This window comes from Trifolium pratense, linkage group LG5 (genome assembly GCF_020283565.1).
Source record: "Trifolium pratense cultivar HEN17-A07 linkage group LG5, ARS_RC_1.1, whole genome shotgun sequence".
Taxonomy (NCBI): Eukaryota; Viridiplantae; Streptophyta; class Magnoliopsida; order Fabales; family Fabaceae; genus Trifolium; species Trifolium pratense.
The window spans coordinates 45,864,457-45,884,393 of record NC_060063.1 but is presented as its reverse complement, the minus strand read 5'-3'; the positions used below and the strand labels follow the sequence as shown (position 1 = coordinate 45,884,393).

The 19,937-nt window shown below is 32.6% G+C and overlaps 2 protein-coding genes across 2 annotated transcripts; both read right to left on the bottom strand.

The window, feature by feature from the left end:
• Window positions 1-92: 92 nt before the first annotated feature.
• On the bottom strand, window positions 93-8,347 carry LOC123884137 (ABC transporter C family member 8-like). Its single transcript, XM_045933151.1, has 12 exons — window positions 8,079-8,347; window positions 4,642-6,056; window positions 4,221-4,541; window positions 3,832-3,918; window positions 3,171-3,758; window positions 2,901-3,065; window positions 2,505-2,799; window positions 1,810-2,024; window positions 1,413-1,718; window positions 1,236-1,299; window positions 866-1,105; window positions 93-758 (listed from the first exon to the last, which is right to left on the bottom strand). The coding sequence occupies exons 1-12, from the start codon at window positions 8,101-8,103 to the stop codon at window positions 628-630; spliced, it is 3,852 nt and encodes a 1,283-aa protein (XP_045789107.1). The 5' UTR covers window positions 8,104-8,347; the 3' UTR covers window positions 93-627.
• Window positions 8,348-12,284: 3,937 nt separating this feature from the next.
• On the bottom strand, window positions 12,285-19,094 carry LOC123884136 (ABC transporter C family member 8-like). Its single transcript, XM_045933150.1, has 12 exons — window positions 18,907-19,094; window positions 16,541-18,489; window positions 16,112-16,432; window positions 15,658-15,744; window positions 14,995-15,582; window positions 14,710-14,874; window positions 14,312-14,606; window positions 13,628-13,842; window positions 13,228-13,533; window positions 13,051-13,114; window positions 12,700-12,939; window positions 12,285-12,590 (listed from the first exon to the last, which is right to left on the bottom strand). Exons 1-12 carry the CDS (start codon window positions 18,929-18,931, stop codon window positions 12,463-12,465), a joined length of 4,383 nt encoding a protein of 1,460 aa, XP_045789106.1. The 5' UTR covers window positions 18,932-19,094; the 3' UTR covers window positions 12,285-12,462.
• Window positions 19,095-19,937: the final 843 nt, after the last annotated feature.

Sequence of the window (19,937 nt, the reverse complement as noted above, 5' to 3'; positions counted from 1 at the left end):
GTGTATCAAAATGAAGGGTCTTACTTCTTCATCTGATGTGAGACTCTTACTCACATTTGACATACAAATATTATAGTAGTTAGGTGTTGAGATACAATAAATAAAAATATATTAATAAAAAAATACGCATAACAAATAAATATTCTAAATGTGTGCATGAAAGATTTGACAAACTTATAGTAACATGGTGATTTTGTTAAAGCTTCAAAACATAATTTTTGCTAAAATCACAGTGACTCACCGTAGTTCAGTCAAACCAATACTACTTTTCATCTCCCAATCTTTATGACATAGAGGGAGTCATATTCTTCCAAACCAGCATAGGACACTTAAAAACCACAAAGTTTTGTGTGAATCCCATTGGTGCATAACAGGGTATGAAAGAAGGATTGTTTGGGTGATATCAAACGCAATATAATATGCATATGCTTGCATCACAATGAAGCCAAGCAATATGACTCAAAAGTGAAAAAGATGCATGCAGCATCAGACAAAACCTAAATATTCTGGCTCATAACTACTTAGATGTCAACCATTTTCCCCCTTTATTCTTCTGGCTCATAACTACTTACATGTCAACCATTTTCTTTCAACTGGACCAATATTTATTTTCCATAAACTCATTATTCATTGCTGCTGGCTGCTAATATTTGTGAAGGAATTCTTCCTGCAACTGGACCAATATTCAGCTACCAGCTTATAAAACGAAGAGTTGGTGTCCATTAGCTTTGAGGGCTCGTCATATTCCACCAATTTCCCTTTAATAACCAACAAAAAATTATGAGGCAACAAATAGTACTAGAAAATAGAAGTAGTAGCATATATAAAATAAAGAAAATAAAGAAAAATTAAGGGATTAACTTACCATAGGATAAAACCATGACCATGTCACTGTCTATTACAGTTGGAACTCTATGAGCCACAGTTATAACTGTGCATTCTGCAAATTCTTGTCTAATCACTCTTTGTAGAATGACATCTGTGGCAGAGTCAATGGATGCAGTAGCTTCATCCAAAACAAGAATTCTGTTTCTCTTCAGTAGAACTCTTCCAAGACAAAACAATTGGCGTTGTCCTAAGCTCCAATTTCCACCTTCATCATTCACTGCAAAACTTATAAAAAATTAGACTTTCATAGTCTATTTATGCTTAAAAAGGCATCTACTAAGACTCATTTTGGTAAAAGAAATAGCGGATAAAACATGTTATAGGTGACTTGGTTGCCAAAGACTGACCTGAAGAGTCCAGGAGACTTGGTAGCTTGCTTATTGTTTCCTTAAGCTGACATTTCTCCACGGCCTAAACACACAAATCGAATAAAACCAAACTGGTGCTTATTGAATGGCTCCTGTAAAATTTAACTACATTCAATACCTACATCTTTTTTTATCATGTAAAGTTAGATAGTTCACCTTCCATATTTCATCATCTGAGTACAGGCCTAGAGGATCCAGGTTTGTCCTAATGCTTCCCTTGAAAAGAGTTGGTTCTTGAGGGATTATGCTAAGCCTCATTCTCAAATCCTTCAACCCCAATGAGCATATGTTCACCCCATCAATAAAGATATCACCTTTTGAAGGCTCAACTAGGCGAAACAAAGCACTAATCAGTGTACTTTTTCCACTGCCAGTCCTTCCAACAACTCCTACCCTGCTCCCTTCTTTAAATGTACAAGTGATTCCCTTGAGGACTAACGGAGCATTAGGGCGATATCGAATCTGAAACCAATGTACAAAAAACAGGCATCATACCAAATTTTTATGTCTAGTTGAAATTGAGGTGGAAAAGAAGACATGGATGGAACATTACCTCTAAGCCTTGAAGATCAATCTTGCCCTTGGACGGCCATGAAGATGGAGGTCGGTTTCCATCCACAATAGCAGGAGGCTCAGCTGGTATGCGAATGAATTGCTTGATTCTTTCAACAGATATAATATAGTTTGATAAGTTGGAAAACCATCTAGTCCAAAATATTTGGCCTGCTGTCAAGGTAAAAGCATAAGAGAGTGACAGTCCCACAAGTCCTGCACAGAAAAGGAGTTATTAGCATGGACAACATCTTATCATGGTAATTGTTACTTTTGGCAGGATTGCCCCTGCAGTTCTTTAAGTTTGTCATTTTTATTGGATTGGTTCTTTAAATTTAGGGATGAGGGAAAATATCTACAAATTCAGGTTCATTGATGGATTTTCTGGTTCACTGAATTTTTTGGTTTGTTGGTGGATTTGAGGAATAAACAAGGGTCTATAGCACGAGGAAGAATATCACTTAGAAACTATTAAAGTTAATTGTGGTATATGTTTACAAGTCCAATCAGTGCCGCTTAATCCACATAACACCCATAATGGTCACATGTATATTTTTGTGACGGGAGTTCAAAAAAAGGGAAACTTTGTGTAACGAGACTTAAAGGACCAATATGAAAAAAACTTAAAGGTCCAATCCTGGAAAATGTCAAACTTAAAGTACTGTATGTGCAATTTTTCACATATTATATTTTTACCTGGGGATACATATCCCTGAGGTAGTAGAATAAGCAACAAAGCTGCAGTGATGACAGTCAAATTTTGAAGTGCTTCAATCCTTAAAATTTCCCATTCGATTGTCACATTAGAGTGAAAGAACAGTGAGGCATCTGTGTCCACAAGTTGTAAGTAGTTTTTGAAAAATCTGTCTGCCATGTTGAATGCTCGTACAGTAACCACTCCAAGTGATGTCTCAGCTGCAAAATTCATGACTGGAGCTTTGGTTGTTCCATTGATCCGTATTAGTTCACTTGCAGTGGCTTGATAATATTGCTTTTAGAAGAATAAATACAGGAGGAAATGAGATTAAGTTCTTAATATCACCATGGAAAGAGAATAGATAATCAAGAAAATATAGAAAGTGGATAAGAAACCTGAACGAATATTGATGCAACCAGTGCAGGAACAGCAACAATGAGAACTTGCCACGTGACTGAAACCATTATACAAATCATCACCAAAATTTCAATTCCTACACATATTACAAAGGTGATGGAATAAGGTATATCAAAGTCCAAAATACTTAAATCTGAAGAAGCCTGCACAAGAGAAGAAAATGTTGATCCGTATTAGTAATAACTAACGAATGACCAAAAAGAAAATATATAGATTATATTTCTTGATTAGGAATGAAGAAATCTTACTCTAGTTAAAATTCTTCCAACAGGAGTTGAATCAAAGAAAACCATCGGAGCATTGAAGATAGATGTAGTGAAGCTTGAGAAGAAAGCAGTAGAAGCTTTTAATCCCAAAAGTGCAGTCAAGTAAGATTTTACATAAACAAAAACAACACCAGAAAAAGAAATTAATGCATAAACTCCAATCAAGGTGGCATTAGTTACTTTTGGAATTTCAATGGCTATAGCAAGCCAAAAGGTTGAGGCAGTCTGGAAAGCCACAAAAACAGAATGTACTAAAATAATCGAACACAGCATGAATGTCCCTTTTGAATAGTTAATATAATCCCAGAATGGCTTCCATCCAACATTACCAATCACTTTTTCTTCCTCTTGTGTAAGCTGTGTACCAATTGGTCCCTTGATACTAGAAATCTCTCCCTCACTTTGAGTTTTAGTCAAAACCTCATTTTCAAAGCCATTTTGATTTGAATGATCTTGATTCAAGTCAGTAATTGTGTCTTTATGAGCATTCACAAGTAGTTCAAAGGCTGTTCCAGCTGTCAGAAGATTCTCATAACTACCTGATTGAATAACTTTTCCACCTTCCATTACCTAGAATTTGAGTTCATCATGTTAATTATGCTCAAATGTAATTTAATATAGGAATCCAAATGAAATAGTTTACCAAGATAGAATCAACTTGTGAGAGAAACTCCACTTGATGAGTAACTAGAATGACTGTTTTATTTCTTAAAGCAGTCATAACACAATCCTGTAGTATTGTTGTAGATGCAGTTAGTTTGATACAACAAAATGAGTTACAGTTTTATTATACTGCCTCCATTGCAAAATAAGTGTCATTTAACCATGTAAAAAATGTTTTAAAATACATATCATAATGCTCTTTCAAAGTAACATTAATTCTTTTTTTCATACTATCCCTAAATTATGACAATGGTTAATTATCAGTAGTTAGTAAGGATACTTTTGTAAAATTGCAACATTCTTTCATTGAACGACACTTATTTTGGAGTGGAGGGAGTAATTAACATGATAAAAGTGATATTTCCTTACATTGAATAATATTGCAGCTGTATGTGCATCAACTGCACTGAAAGGATCATCAAGGAGATAGATATCAGCGTCATAGTAGACTGATCTAGCTAGTTGAATCCTTTGCTTTTGTCCTCCACTCATGTTGATTCCTCTTTGACCAATTTCTGTAAGATCACCATGGCTAAAGTCACTTATATCCTTATCTAAGGCACAAGCTTTAATTGCTTTCTCGTATCTTGCTGTGTCCATTGGCTTGCCAAAGAGTATATTATCTCGAACTGTTCCACTTTGTATCCAAGCAGATTGAGAGACATAGGCTAGTGTGCCACCTACATTAACCTGTTTTCCAATATCATAGGGGTGAACAAGTTTCGGATACCATGTTTATTAATTTGAATTGCATTATAAAAAGTTAAATATATTATATTTAATAACTTACAGTTCCTGAAATCATAGGAATCTCTCCAAGTATTGCATACAAAAGTGACGATTTTCCGGCTCCAACAGGTCCACAAATTGCAATTTTCTGTCCTCGATTGATTTCTAGATTCACATCTTTTAGAGTTGTAGAGACAGATTCATGATCCCAGATGAAGTTGCCATCTTGAATTTCCACAGCATTAACCGAACATTGCTGCAAGTTTCTTTTACTATCATCATTGTTTAGTTCTTCATCAAGCAAAAACTTATTAAGACGATCAAACGAAACCTTAACTTGAATCATAATAGATAGAGCCTCAGGGATCATTCTAACAGGTTCTCCCATGTTTCTCAATGTTGCAAGAATTGTGAAAATGGTTTCAGCATTCAAAGGTGCACTCTTGGTAACAGCACATCCAAGGAAAACAACAGCAGAAACAACTGTAGGAGCCATCCAATAAAGAAATGAATTATTAGCTTTCAGGAACTGTGTCTTAGATAACCATACAAACTCTTTATCGCGTAGTGACTCAACTAAGTTCTTGAATTTTTCTTCCCATGATTGTAACTTAATAATCTTCATACTATTCAGAATCTCTGAAGTCGATCGAAGACGCTCATCCTGTGCAATCATAAATTGTAGCTGACAATTTTGTAGGATCCTTGCAAGTGGTACATTCAGAAGTCCACAGATGAAAAGAGGTACTAAACCAGGAAGAGCACCGATACCAACAACACCAAAAAGAACACCAATCGAAAGTATAAGTTGCAATGCAGAAGTCCATGTTGTATGAAACCACCATGGAAATTCTCCCATTCTATATGCATCAACTGCAATGTAATTCACAATTTCACCAGCCGAGTGTCGTGTTCTTGCAGAGCTAGAAAGCCTTAGCTGCTTTTGGTAAACTGCCACCATAAGAGCTGATCTCATTTTCATTCCTGATCTCCTTGAATTAAAAACCCAATGTCTTTGAGGCAAAGACTCAAATACTTTTGAGACAATCAAAAAACCAACTATGGAAAGACCTTTTTTAAGATCTTCCTCAGTCCTATTAGAGTAGTTAACAAAAGCATATAATATTAAAGGTGAAACTACAACAGAAATAGTTCTGATTAATGCATAAAATGCTATTAATAAGTTTTCTTTTAAGTAAGTTCTAACTATAGACCATAGAACTAAACTCTTTGTATTATTTTTCCCCCTCTCTCTAACAAGGGACTCCCAAGCATGAACAAATTTTTGATAGGCCATGTTTGATTCATCTTCAGAAACAAGGGAAGGTATGTCTTCAAGAGCTAGTGGCTTTGAGTAACCTAAATTGAGTAAAGAATTAACCCAAGAGAAAATCAACTTGCTTTGGAAAGTAGCATGGCCTAGTCCTGTTTGTTTTCTTTCAACTTTTTGAGCTAGCAGTGGCTCAGAAATTTCACCTGCATATATATAAACCATCAAAGAGAAACAATTAATCAATGTTCTATAATGTTGAATAAAAACATATAAATAACCTCAACAGGCACATGTAGCGCGGCTGCACAACCATCATATGCACCGACTGGCATTCAAGATGTTATGCACACGCTCTCTATTTCTCCTTCGGATGATCAATGGTACATGTACATAGTTGTCACATTTCACATGACGGTGAATGGAGGTAATCTTACATCTTAATCTAATATGAATAATCATATTACTGTTGGTAGTGGTCATAATATTCTAGTTATTTGTTGCGGAAATGCATTAACCATCACTCAACTTTAACCCTTAAACAATGTCTTGCATGCATCAAAACTAATTAAAAATCTCATATCTGTTAGAAAATTTACCATTGATAATGATGTTTATGTTGTGTTTTATCCCTTTGGTTTTTCTGTGAACGATTTTCAGACATATGCCATTAATAAGATGTAACAGCTTGGGTGAGCTTTATCCTATATCCACCAGCCCACACACTACCTCAAGAACATCCACCTTTTTCCGTTTTATCCAAAGAGTTAGGGCACAATCGTTTAGGACATCTAAGAGCTCTTATTTTAAATTATCTTCACCGAAGCAACTTTATCATATGTAATAAGTTTCGGAACAATTTTTTCTATGATTTCACAAATTTTGCATGGACTTTTTCTTTTGCAAACAATTACAAATCTCAAGTCCACTCCATTTTTCTCCAATTTCACAATCACATTTTTTTATTTTTTGTTTACAATAGATCTAGTGAAGTTTGAACTTAAGACCTCATATGTGAGAACTTTTGTTGGGGGATCTGTTGCAAATACATGAACAAGATGAATATTGCACATAAATTCCAAAGCGTATGTGAACACACTAAGCTTTAGGTTCGATTCGCCCCCACCAGTTTATGCATGCAAACCGGATGCAAATGGCATAAACCGATGAATCCCCTTCAGGATACTTTGGAAACTTTGACATGAATTGCACACTCATATCAAGCATATCGATCAGCGAAGATTTACAGAATAAGGTTCCTTCAATGACTCTTGTGCACTAGAGAAATGAAGAAATGACTTAGGAATATTTTCGGCAGAATTTCTGACTCGTGAATCTCATGATTTTCTAATTTTTAACTTTTCTGCCTCAAGGGTGTCTCTATTTATAGAGAAACTCATCATTTGATGAAAGGAATCAATCATTGAAAGATATCATTTAATGTTAATATGAAACAATGTTATGATTCACTCTTGTTCTTAAAAGGTTCCAAGACTAAACCATTAGAGACATTATTTCAAACTAATCATTGCATCCTTTCAAGTATATTTTAGAAATTCTCTCACATCATACATCCTACCCAAAGTCTTCACCACTAGAACATACCTAGTGACATATTTTAGAAATTCTTCCATTCAGTTATATAGCCAAGATAATTGGCCAACAATGTGTAAATATATTTTTGGTAAGACAATGTGTAAATATATCGACATCATTTGAAAGGAATAAACAAGGTAAAATATTCCAATAGCGTATATTAGCCATACAGATCATTTTCTTTATATATATATTTAGGATAATAATAGAAAATAAGTGGACAACAAGTTGCACCGCTAATCCAAACAATATGAAAAGAAACTGACTTTCGATACAAGAAGCCGATCAAAGCCTTTTCGAATCTCTCCGCTCTTGTTGGGTCATGAGGGGGCATCCTAGGGATCATCCACATTGGGCTTAAGAACAACTTAACTATATAACTAAGTTAGACACCACATCTTTACCCAAAACTTTATGGCATAGGATTTATGAATCTTTTAACTTATAAAATGTTCAACCTCCACTTTTCTAAATAATAATGTGAGACTTAATCGACTTCACACTTATCAGAACATGAACTCCATGAGCAAGAAATATTTATTGTTGAATATATGAAATATTTCACAACTATGATAGATGTGACATACATAAATCAAATAGTACAAAAAAGAGTGAAAAAGAATGGAAGTTACCTGTTGAGTTCCAAAAGTAAGGCATTTTAGGAGGTTGAGTTTGAATTAATGGTTTGTGCTACTCTCCTCAGCTGAACAGAACATAGAGCAATGATTGTTACAAAGAAGTAGTAAACATCATGCTTTTCAATTTTGTGACTAGTTTATAATAAGTGGTGGTACGAGCTCATGCAGAGAGTGTCAAAATAGTTTTATAGGTGCATCTAATTAAGGGTTTTTATTTTTTTTTTTCAATTTGAGTGAAATAATTAAAGAACAACGGTATTGATAAAATATTTTTATTGAGAGAATATTTTTATAGGAATTATCAAATGTATCATTTTCAGTGAGCTCACATTTTCAGTGATGGAGGTTTTTTATCTTGTAGCCATTTTTTTATGATGATTATATTGTCTTTTACACAAAAAGCTTATTTAATTAAGCCACTAGGTTTGGTCTAGTGGTGAGAGGTTTGGGTACGTAGTACCATATAGGTTTAGTTCGATCTACGGCTCATTATAAACAAAAAAAAAACTTATTTAATTTCTTCTATGGCCCGTTTGGATTGACTTATTTTTTAGCGTATCCAAAAATAACTTATGCAAACAAATAAACTTTTATGCATTATTATAATTTTTTTAATGTAGTTTATGAGAATAATAACTTAAAAAATATAATTTTTATTAGTAAAAACTTATAAATTAATATAAAACTTTATGTATTTGCATAAGCTATTTTTATAAACTCGAAAATAAACCGAATCCAAACGCCCTTCTACATTACAAATTTAATTGATGGGTGAGAATGGATCTCTAAAGAAAAATTTCAACTTTTACATCATAATTCTTAGGGTCCGTTTGGCCTAGTTTTTTTTAGTTGTAAAAGTTCTTTTAATTATAAAGCTAGAATTAATAGCTTTTTAACTAAATTTAATATTGTTAGGTAAATCTTAATTTTTTTTATAAAAAAAAAGTTAAAAATTGTTGTTTTTTTAGTATAATAGGGTTAAAAGATATATTTGATAATATATTATTATTTTTCTAAAATATAGAAACTGTTTTTTTTTTCTTTTTCACTATAGCTTTTAGAAATTGTTGTTTGGCCTAACTTCTTACTTTTAAGTAAAAATAAGAGGAAAAAAACTAGGTCAAACGGACCCTTAATCAATTTTTCTCCATTCTTTCAAGTTTAAATATTATTAGGGCCACAGTGAACATTTATCCGAAACAATAACGTGCAACTTTTAAAAATATTTGATTCGGTCTTAATTATATACAAATATTTATTTTTTTAGATTCATTTAATAATTGATATATTTAATCTATATTAAAGACTAAGGGTTCGTTTGGCCCGACTTTTTTTGAACTTAAAAGTTAACTTAAAGCTAAAGTTGAAAATATTGACTTAAAAGATAAAGTTAAAGTTGTTTGGTAGTAAATAAATAGTTAGTAAACACCTTTAAATATTATTAAATGCAACAATCTTTTAATTTTTTAAAAGGCCATAATAATCAAGTATTAATACACTTATAAGTAAAATATTATTTAAATACTACCATTTCATTTTATTTATTGTCAATTTTATACTGTTATTTAAATATTAACATTTCATTTGTTAATAAAAATATAATGTAACATGTAGGGATGCTCAAATCCAAACCAATCTAAAATAAAAATCGCAAACCGATCCAAAAAAACCGAAAACCGCAAAAAATCGAATATTTTTGGATGTGTTTGGATTTTCTTTTGTGAAAACCGCTGGATCGAATTTCGGATTGATTTTTCAAAACCGAACTAAATCGCACATATATTTTAATCCTTATTTATCTTTTTATCATTATGAATATATATTGCATTTCCCTATTTTTTGTTTATTTTAAATTTTGTTAATATCCTATTTTTTGTTTATTTTAAATTTTGTTAATATTGTTTGTTAGTTTAATTTATTTTATTTTTTACCTTTCGATATGTTTCTAATATAATTGACAATTGTCATTCCAAAATATTAATTTTTAATATATTATATGTTATATCTTAATATTTATTTCGTAAAAAAAAATTACAATTTATAATTTGGATATCCAAAAACCGATCCAAATTAAACTGCATAAAATTGGATCAGATCGGATTGGATTTTTTTTATTTATCATCCAAAACCGGACCGAGTCGCAAATAAATTTATTTTTGGATCAGATGAGTTTTTACCTCAAAACCGATCCAAACCGAACCATAAGCACCCCTAGTAACATGAAACAAAAAAATAAAAATATAACGTAACTGAATACTCCAATTAATACGTTTCATTAAAAAAACACAAAGGTAGCACCTTTAGAAAAGAAATGGTAGCAATTAGCTAAAAAGTAATGTACTGCAAGCACATGCTAGGACAAAGAAACAATTCAATGATAGTGGTACAGCGTAAATGGCAAGAAACAAAGTCAGAAAAAATTAAAATAAAAGAAAATACATACAGGTGGTGGGAATCGAAGAGGGGATAAGGAAAATAAGCTAGGCGTGTTTGAAATTAAGTTGGTATTTTTAACTTTTTAAATATCTACTTTTTATTCAATTTTCAACTGTAAAAATAAGTTGCTTATTAATTGTAGTACTTATTTGAAATAGTGTTTGGCCCTACTTCTTCTTTTAAGTGATTTTAAGTTGGAAAAAAGTCAGGCCAAACACTACCTAGATACATCAATTATTCAATAAATTGAAAATCCGAAGGAATATAGCATAGGGACACTTGAAAAAAGACAGCGTTTTGTGTAGATCTATCCAATATTATCCGCATTATAAGAAGAAAAAAAATTACTTTTTTTAATCTCAAATTATAAATAAAAAAGAAGCAATTGGTTTTTATCATTTTAAGATTTATTTTTAGTTATTCTCATTAGTAAATTGGATTTAATTTACTCTCTTTTTTCTTTTTCTCATAATTAATAATCAAATAAAACATAAATTTTTTTATTTTTTGACTAGCGGTCAGGATGTGAAAAATCATATTTTAAATTATCATATTTTACCTATACGACGGACGAGTATATACTAATAATTGATAATAATAATCATGCGGTGCCTATCCAAGAAGGATCGTGTGGATAATATCTACGCAGTATAATAATCATGATATATGAATGAAATGAAAAGCCATCCAAATCTGACTCAAAAAGGAAAATCATGTGTATAAGGAATCTGACAAACTGATCAGACAAAATAGATGGATAGACAAAGATTGCCTCCAACTGTTCCACTGTATTTCACGAATATATGCATGGCTTGAATATTAACCATTTGTTTGTCTTTTTGTTGTTCCATGATTGTTTATTTGTTTGTTTATTTGTTTTATATATTTTCTCTATGTGTTAATTTATCCTTTCTTTTGTCCTTAATGAACAGGAGTAGTAATATAGAAATAATATTTTAATAGGTTTAAATATCACATTGGTCCCTGTATGTACGCGCTTTTTGAGTTTTAGTCCATATATCATTTTTTTTTGTTTTAGTATCTATTTGCGTAAATCTTGTTGATTTTCGTCTCTCATGTTTGCGTTTGTAGCTAATTGTAGCTAATTAGCTACAAACGCAGTTATTTTTTAATGGGCATGACGAAAATCAACAAGATTTACACATACAGAGACTAAAACAAAAAAAAATGATGCAAAGACTAAAAAAAAAAATGCGTAAATACAGTGAGAGGAAGTTGAGCAACAAGGGAGAGGATCCATAAACACAATTTCTTAATATTTTTGGTGAAGATGTGGTGTTCAACCTCACTTTTATTATAATTGCTCTTGACTCAATCTGTTGATCTAGTGATCGCTAACCGCACCAGTGGTAGTCGCCGCTTTGCATCAAGGTCGCCTCTAAAACTTTAGATGTCTTGTGGAAATTATGATTTTGATGTCCAATTTTTCTTTTTATGATATATTTTATGAAAATTTGTATTTTGAGAAGAACTTCTTTTTGCCAAATTAATACTCATTTTTTTGTTGATGCAAAGGGAAGTAGCCCCAAAAGAAACTAAAAACTATGAGGAAACCTAAACGCTAAGGTATCAAGACTAACATGAATTAACAAAATTCTGAAACGTTAGAAGACATTCTACTTATTCATCTTAAAGGTCAAATTCTAACCATTAGGCTACTTGATTAAAAAAAAATGCAAATCCTTTTCACCATTAGCTTTGTATATCCAGAGTATTTCTGTGTTGAATTTGTGTGAGAAAATATTTTAAAATTTTGAATATATTATGATTTATGAGCAACTAAATTGCAATATGTACATGAACAAAAATATTTCGTCATAGTTTCCCCTTTATTCATCTGGGCTCATAAGTCATAACTACTTGATGTCAACCAATTTCTTTCAACAGGACCAATATTAATTTTCCATAAACTCATTATTCATTACTGCAGGCTGCTAATATTTGTGAAGGAATTCTTCCTGCAACTGGACCAGTATTCAGCTACCAGCTTAGAAAATGACGAGTTGGTGTCCATTAGCTTTGAAGGCTCATCATATTCCACCAATTTCCCTTCAATAACCAACCAAAAATTATGAGGCATCAGATAGTACTACTAGAAAAGAGAAGTAGCAGCATATATAAAAATGAAAAAAGAATAAGGAATAAGGAATTAACATACCATAAGATAAAACCATGACCATGTCACTGTCTATTACAGTTGGAACTCTATGAGCCACAGTTATAACTGTGCATTCGGCAAATTCTTGTCTAATCACTCTTTGTAGAGTGGCATCTGTGGCAGAGTCGATAGATGCAGTAGCTTCGTCCAAAACAAGAATTCTGTTTCTCTTAAGTAGAACTCTTCCAAGACAAAACAATTGGCGTTGTCCTAAGCTCCAATTTCCACCTTCATCACTCACTGTAAAACTTAAAAATAATTAGACTTTCATAGTCTATTTATTGCTTCAAAAGTCATCTACTAAGACTCATTTTAGTAAGTCATGCTATTAGATGGTTGCCAAAGACTGACCTGAAGAGTCCAGGAGACTTGGTAGCTTGCTGATTGTTTCCTTAAGCTGGCATTTCTCCACAGCCTAAACAAACAAATCAAATATAACCAAACTGGTGCTTATTGAATGGCTCATGTAAAATTTAGCTAAATTCAATAGCTGCATATTTTTTTATCATGTTAACTTAGTTAGTTCACCTTCCATATTTCATCATCTGAGTACAGGCCTAGAGGATCCAGGTTTGTCCTAATGCTTCCCTTGAAAAGAGTTGGTTCTTGAGGGATTATGCTTAGCCTCATTCTCAAATCCTTCAACCCCATTGAGCATATGTTCATCCCATCAATGAAAATATCACCTCTTGAAGGCTCAACTAGGCGAAACAAAGCACTAATAAGAGTACTTTTTCCACTTCCAGTCCTTCCAACAACTCCTACCCTACTCCCTTCTTTAAATGTACAAGTGATTCCCTTGAGGACTAACGGAGCATTAGGGCGATATCGAATCTGAAACCAATGTGCAAACAACAGGCATCATACTAAAGTAGGTAAACAACATATTGAAATTAAGGTGGAAAAGAAGACATGGATGGAACATTACCTCTAAGCCTTGAAGATCAATCTTTCCCTTGGACGGCCATGAAGATGGAGGTCGGTTACCATCCACAATAGCAGGAGGCTCTGCTGGTATGTGAATGAATTGTTTGATTCTTTCAACAGAGATGATATAGTTTGATAAGTTGGAAAACCATCTACTCCAAAATATTTGCGCTCCTGTCAAGTTTAAAGCATAAGAGAGTGACAGTCCCACAAGACCTGCACATAAAAGGAGTTATTAGCATGAATCTTATCATGGTAAATATAGTCATCTACAAAATTGCACCTGAAGTTCTTTAAGTTTGTCATTTTATTGGATTGGTTATATAGGTTTAGGATGGAGGAAAATAGTCATCTACAAATTTGGGTCTATTGGTAGACTTTCTGGTTCACTGAATTTTCTGGGTTCTGATGAATGTTTTGGTTCAATGCTGGATTTGAGAAAACAAAACAAGGGTCGATAGCACAAGGAAGAATATTACTTATGAGAGACAAAATAAAGGACCTATCTAGTTGTTAAACACATAACTTAAAGGGCAAGTATGGTATATGTTTACAAGTCACATAATTGCCGGTGCACTTTTGCAAAAAAGGGTAACTTTGTGTAACAAGACTTAAAGGACCAATCTGGGGAAAATTTAAAACTTAAAGTATTGTAGGTGCACTTTTGCATATATTATATTATTACCTGGGGATACATATCCCTGAGGAAGTAGAATAAGCAACAACGCTGCAGTGATGACAGTCAAATTTTGAAGTGCTTCAATCCTTAAAACTACCCATTCCATTGTCACATTAGAGTGAAAGAACAGTGAAGCATCTGTGTCCACAAGTTTTAAGTAGTTACTGAAAAATCTGTCTACCATGTTGAATGCTCTTACAGTAACCACTCCAAGTGATGTCTCAGCTGCAAAATTCATGACTGGAGCTTTGGTTGTTCCATTGATCCGTATTAGTTCACTTGAAGTGGCTTGATAATATTGCTTTTAGAAGAATAAAAGGAGAAATAAATGAGATTAAGAAGTTCTAAATCTAACCATGGAAAGAGAAAGAAAATCAAGAAAAAATGGAAAGTGGACAAGAAACCTGAACGCATATTGATGCAACCATTGCAGGAACAGCAACAATGAGAACTTGCCATGTGACTGAAACCATTACACAAATTATCACCACAATTTCAATTGCAACAGATATTACAAAGGTGATGGAATAAGGTATATCAAAGTCCACAATACTCATATCTGATGATGCCTGCACAAGAGAGAAGAAAATATTGGTCTAAACAAGAGGGGTTATCAAATAGTAATGACAAATGAATGAACAGAGAAAATATATTGATTTTTTTCTTCATTAGTAATGAAGAAATCTTACTCTAGTTAAAATTCTTCCTACAGGAGTTGAATCAAAGAAAAGCATCGGAGCATTGAAGATAGCTTTAGTGAAGCTTGAGAAGAAAGCGGTAGAAGCTTTTAATCCCAAAAGTGCAGTCAAGTAAGATCTTAAATAAACAAAAGCAGCACTAGCAAAAGAAATCAATGCATAAACTCCAATCAAGGTGAAATTAGTTACTTTTGGAATTTCAATGGCTATAGCAAGCCAAAAGGTTGAGGCAGTCTGGAAACCCAAAAAAACAGATTGTCCTAAAATGATCAAACACAACATGAATGTCCCTTTGGAATAATTAATATAATCCCAGAATGGCTTCCATCCAACATTACCGATCACTTTTTCTTCCTCTTGTGTAAGCTGTGTACCAATTGGTCCCTTGATACTAGAAATCTCTCCCTCACTTTGATTTTTAGTCAAAACCTCATTTTCAAAACCTTTTTTATTTTCATTATCTTGATTCAAGTCAGTAACTGTGTCTTTATGAGCACTCACAAGTAGTTCAAAGGCTGTTCCGGCTGTTAGGAGATTCTCATAACTACCTGATTGAATAACTTTCCCACCTTCCATTACCTAGAGAATTTGAGTTCATCATGTTAATTATGCTCAAATGTAATTTAATATAGGAATCCAAATGAAATACTTTACCAAGATAGAATCAACATCTGAGAGAAACTCCACTTGATGAGTAACTAGAATGACTGTTTTCTCTCTTAAAGCAGTCATGACACAATCCTGTTGTAATGTTGCAAATGCCGTTAGTTTTATTATAATTGCATACATTCCAAAATAAGTGTCGTTTCAACAATTCAACATGTAAAAATAGTTCTAAATTAAATATCATAATGCTTTTTGAAATGTGACAAACATTTTCATCATTCTATCCGTAAATTAGTATTGACTACACAACTTTCAAGTCATTATATTATACTATACATTTATGACAATGATTAATTATCAGTAGTTAACAAGGATAATTTTAAAAAATTGCAACATTCTTTCATTAATTTGTAGTTTTTCTTAATATGTGGGAATAATCTTGGACGACACTAAGTTTGGAACAAGGGGAGTAATTAACATAATAAAAGTGATATTTTCTTACATTGAAAAGTATTGCAGCTGTATGTGCATCAACTGCACTGAAAGGATCATCAAGGAGATAGATATCAGCATCATTGTAGACTGCTCTAGCTAGTTGAATCCTTTGCTTTTGTCCTCCACTCATGTTGATTCCTCTTTGACCAATTTCTGTAAGATCACCATGGCTAAAATCACTTATATCCTTATCTAAGGCACACGCTTTAATTGCTTTCTCGTATCTTGCTGTGTCCATTGGCTTGCCAAAGAGTATATTTTCTCGAACTGTTCCACTTTGTATCCAAGCAGATTGAGAGACATAGGCTAGTGTGCCACCTACATTAACCTGTTTTCCAATATCATAGGGGTGAAAAAGTTTCGGGTACTAATACCATGTTTATTCATTTGAATTTGACAGTATAAAAAGTTAAATATATTATATTTAGTAACTTACAGTTCCTGAAATCTTCGGAATCTCTCCAAGTATGGCATACAAAAGTGACGATTTTCCGGCTCCAACAGGTCCACAAACTGCAATTTTCTGCCCTCGTTTGATTTCAAGATTCACGTCTTTTAAAGTTGGAGAGACAGACTCATGATCCCAAATGAAGTTGCCATCTTGAATTTCCACAGCATTAACTGAACATTGCTGTAAGTTTCTTTCACTATCATCATTGTTTAGTTCTTCATCAAGCAAAAACTTATTAAGACGATCAAAAGAAACCACAACTTGAATCATAATAGATAGAGCCTCAGGAATCATTCTAACAGGTTCTCCCATGTTCCTCAATGTTGCAAGAATTGTGAAAATGGTTTCAGCATTCAATGGTGCACTCTTGGTAACAGCACATCCAAGGAAAACAACAGCAGAAACAACCGTAGGAGACATCCAATAAAGAAATGAATTAGTAGCTTTCAGTATCTGTGTCTTAGATAACCATACAAACTCTTTATCGCGTAGCGACTCAACTAAGTTCTTGAATTTTTCTTCCCATGATTGTAACTTAATAATCTTCATACTATTTAGAATCTCTGAAGTCGATCGTAGACGTTCGTCCTGTGCAATCATAAACTGTGACTGACAATTTTGTATGATCCTTGCAAATGGTACATTGAGAAGTCCACATATAGCAAGAGGTAATAAACCCGGAAGAGCACCAATACCAACAACACCGAAAAGTACACCAATGGAAAGAACAAGTTGCACTGCAGAAGTCCATGTTATATGAAACCACCATGGAAATTCTCCCATTCTATATGCATCAACTGCAATGTAATTCACAATTTCGCCCGCCGAGTGTCTTGTCCTTGCCGAGCTAGAAAGCTTTAACTGCTTTCGATAAACTGCCACCATCAAAGCTGATCTCATTTTCATTCCTGACCTCCTTGAGTTAAAAAACCAATGTCTTTGCGACAAAGACTCGAACACCTTGGTGACAATCAAAAAACCAACTATTGAAAGACCTTTTTTAAGATCTTCCTCAGTTCTATTCGAGTAGCTAACAAATGCATACAATATTAGAGGTGAAACTACAACAGCAATGGTTCTGATTAATGCATAAAATGCTATTAATAAATTTTCTTTCAAGTAAATTCTAACAATAGACCAAAGAACCAAACTCTTTGTATTGTTCTTGGTCCTCTCTCTAACAAGTGATTCCCAAGCATCAACAAATTTTTGATAAGCCATGTTTGATTCATCTTCAGAAACAAGAGAAGGTATATCTTCAAGATCGAGTGGCTTCGAGTAACCTAAACTGATTAAAGAATTAATCCAACAGAATATCAACTTGCTGAAGAAATTAGCATGACCTAATCCTGTTTGATTAGTTTCAATTTTTTGACCTAATAGTGGCTCAGATAAACCTTCTTGAACACTATTATTATTTCCTAAATAACCAACATTTTTGAAAGCACAATACAAAAGAAGAAAATGTACAAGCCACTGTACAATATCTAAAGTTTCAATTGCATGATTTTTTATCAGAATTTCAATGTTGATAACTGAAACCAATACACATGAAGATAACCACCATATAGAGTTTAATATTCTAATCCATTTGACTCTTTGAACAATCAAAGAAACTGCAAAAGAAATCCAAATGAATCCTTTGATAATGAAAGTTAACCAATTCAATTTCTCAGAGTAATCAGTTTTTGCTATGAGATTCCACAATCCAATACTGAAAAATGCAATGCTAATAATTCCACAACAAATTGAAACAATAAGGAAAATCCTGAATTTTCTGTGGCTTTCATTTGTAGAAGTTTTTCTGATTATAGTGATAATCAAAGATATGAAGTAGACACAAAGAAAGAGTATATTGATTGTGTCTATTAAGCTCCTTTGAGAACATAAAGAATTGAACTCAAAATTCTTCACACAAATCCATGAAATTTCACCTGCATAGACATAATCCATTAAATTCAAATAATTAATCAATGTTCCAAGCTTTAATAATGTTAGAACAACAAATAAATAAATTAATGCATAAAATAACTCGACAATTGTTCACAAAGTTCGGCCAATTGTGCCTACGTCTGCAATACCAGAGTGACTAGTGTAGTTTTTTATTTTGCAATACTTCGAGTTACAAAGTACAAAATATATTTAAATACTACGGTCCAGATTCCATAATACATATACAGCAGACAAACAAGTTGCGCCGCTAACTAAACAATGTGAAATGAAACCGAGATGAAGGCATGAACAAGAAATCTTTATTACTTAATATATGAAATAATTAAGAACTCATGATAGACGTGACATACACAAATCAAATGGTACAAAAAAGAGTAAAAAAGAATGGAATTTAGTACCAATTGAGTTCCAAAAGTAAGCCATTTTTGGATGTTGAATTTGAATGATTTGTGTTGCTCTCCTCAGCAGAACATACTCTGTGAGCAATGATTATTACAAAGAAGCATGCTCTTCAATTTTGTGACTAGTTTACAATAATTGATAGGACAAGTCTATAGAGAGTGAGACAATACAATAGGTATATTAAATATTACTACTACTTTTCAACGACATAATAAATAGACCGCAAAGTCTAATTCCTCGAGTCTTAATGTAGAATTCAAATGAGTGACAAACTCTCCAAAGAATTTTAACGCTGTTGTATGTTCAAAAGCCAGATATCATCAAACACAGAACTTTGATTAAGCTATTAGAGACACGTGTCATCTCATTTGAGTATTCTTCGATAAAATAAATAGATATTACTACGTATCCAAAAAAAATAAATATATATTACTACTACTTAAATTGTTAGGTGAGATCTGTTTTATTAAATGCTTATAAAACTTTTTTATAGCATGTACGTATAAAACTTAAAAAAAGTATTAATTTTATATATTATAATTAATTATAGCAAGGTGTGATCTAATCTGATTTGAATTTAATTTATATGAAATTGCTTATCATGTGCCCTTGCACAGATTAACATTTGACTTGATTAATTAGTACTGTACTAATTTTAAAAAAAAAGAGTGAAATAATTAAATATAAATGAGATTGAGAGCATTTTTTTATACTGTAGAAGTGTTATCAATTGTATCATTTTCAGTTTTGTCAATAAAAAATAAATGATGTATCATTTTCAGTGACCACACTTTATTGGTCGTACTCGTACTCATACAAAAGATCAATGATGGAGATGGAGATGGAGATTTAGTTCTGTGGTCATATTTTTATCATGTCATGATGATTTTTTTATTTCGATCTTGTTAACGAATGTCCCTAGACATTCTTTAAGCATTTTATTTAAAGAAAAAATTTATGTAAAAAATGAAATATTTTAATTTTCAATGTGTTGACTTTATATATTTACATAAATTTTTACAAAAAT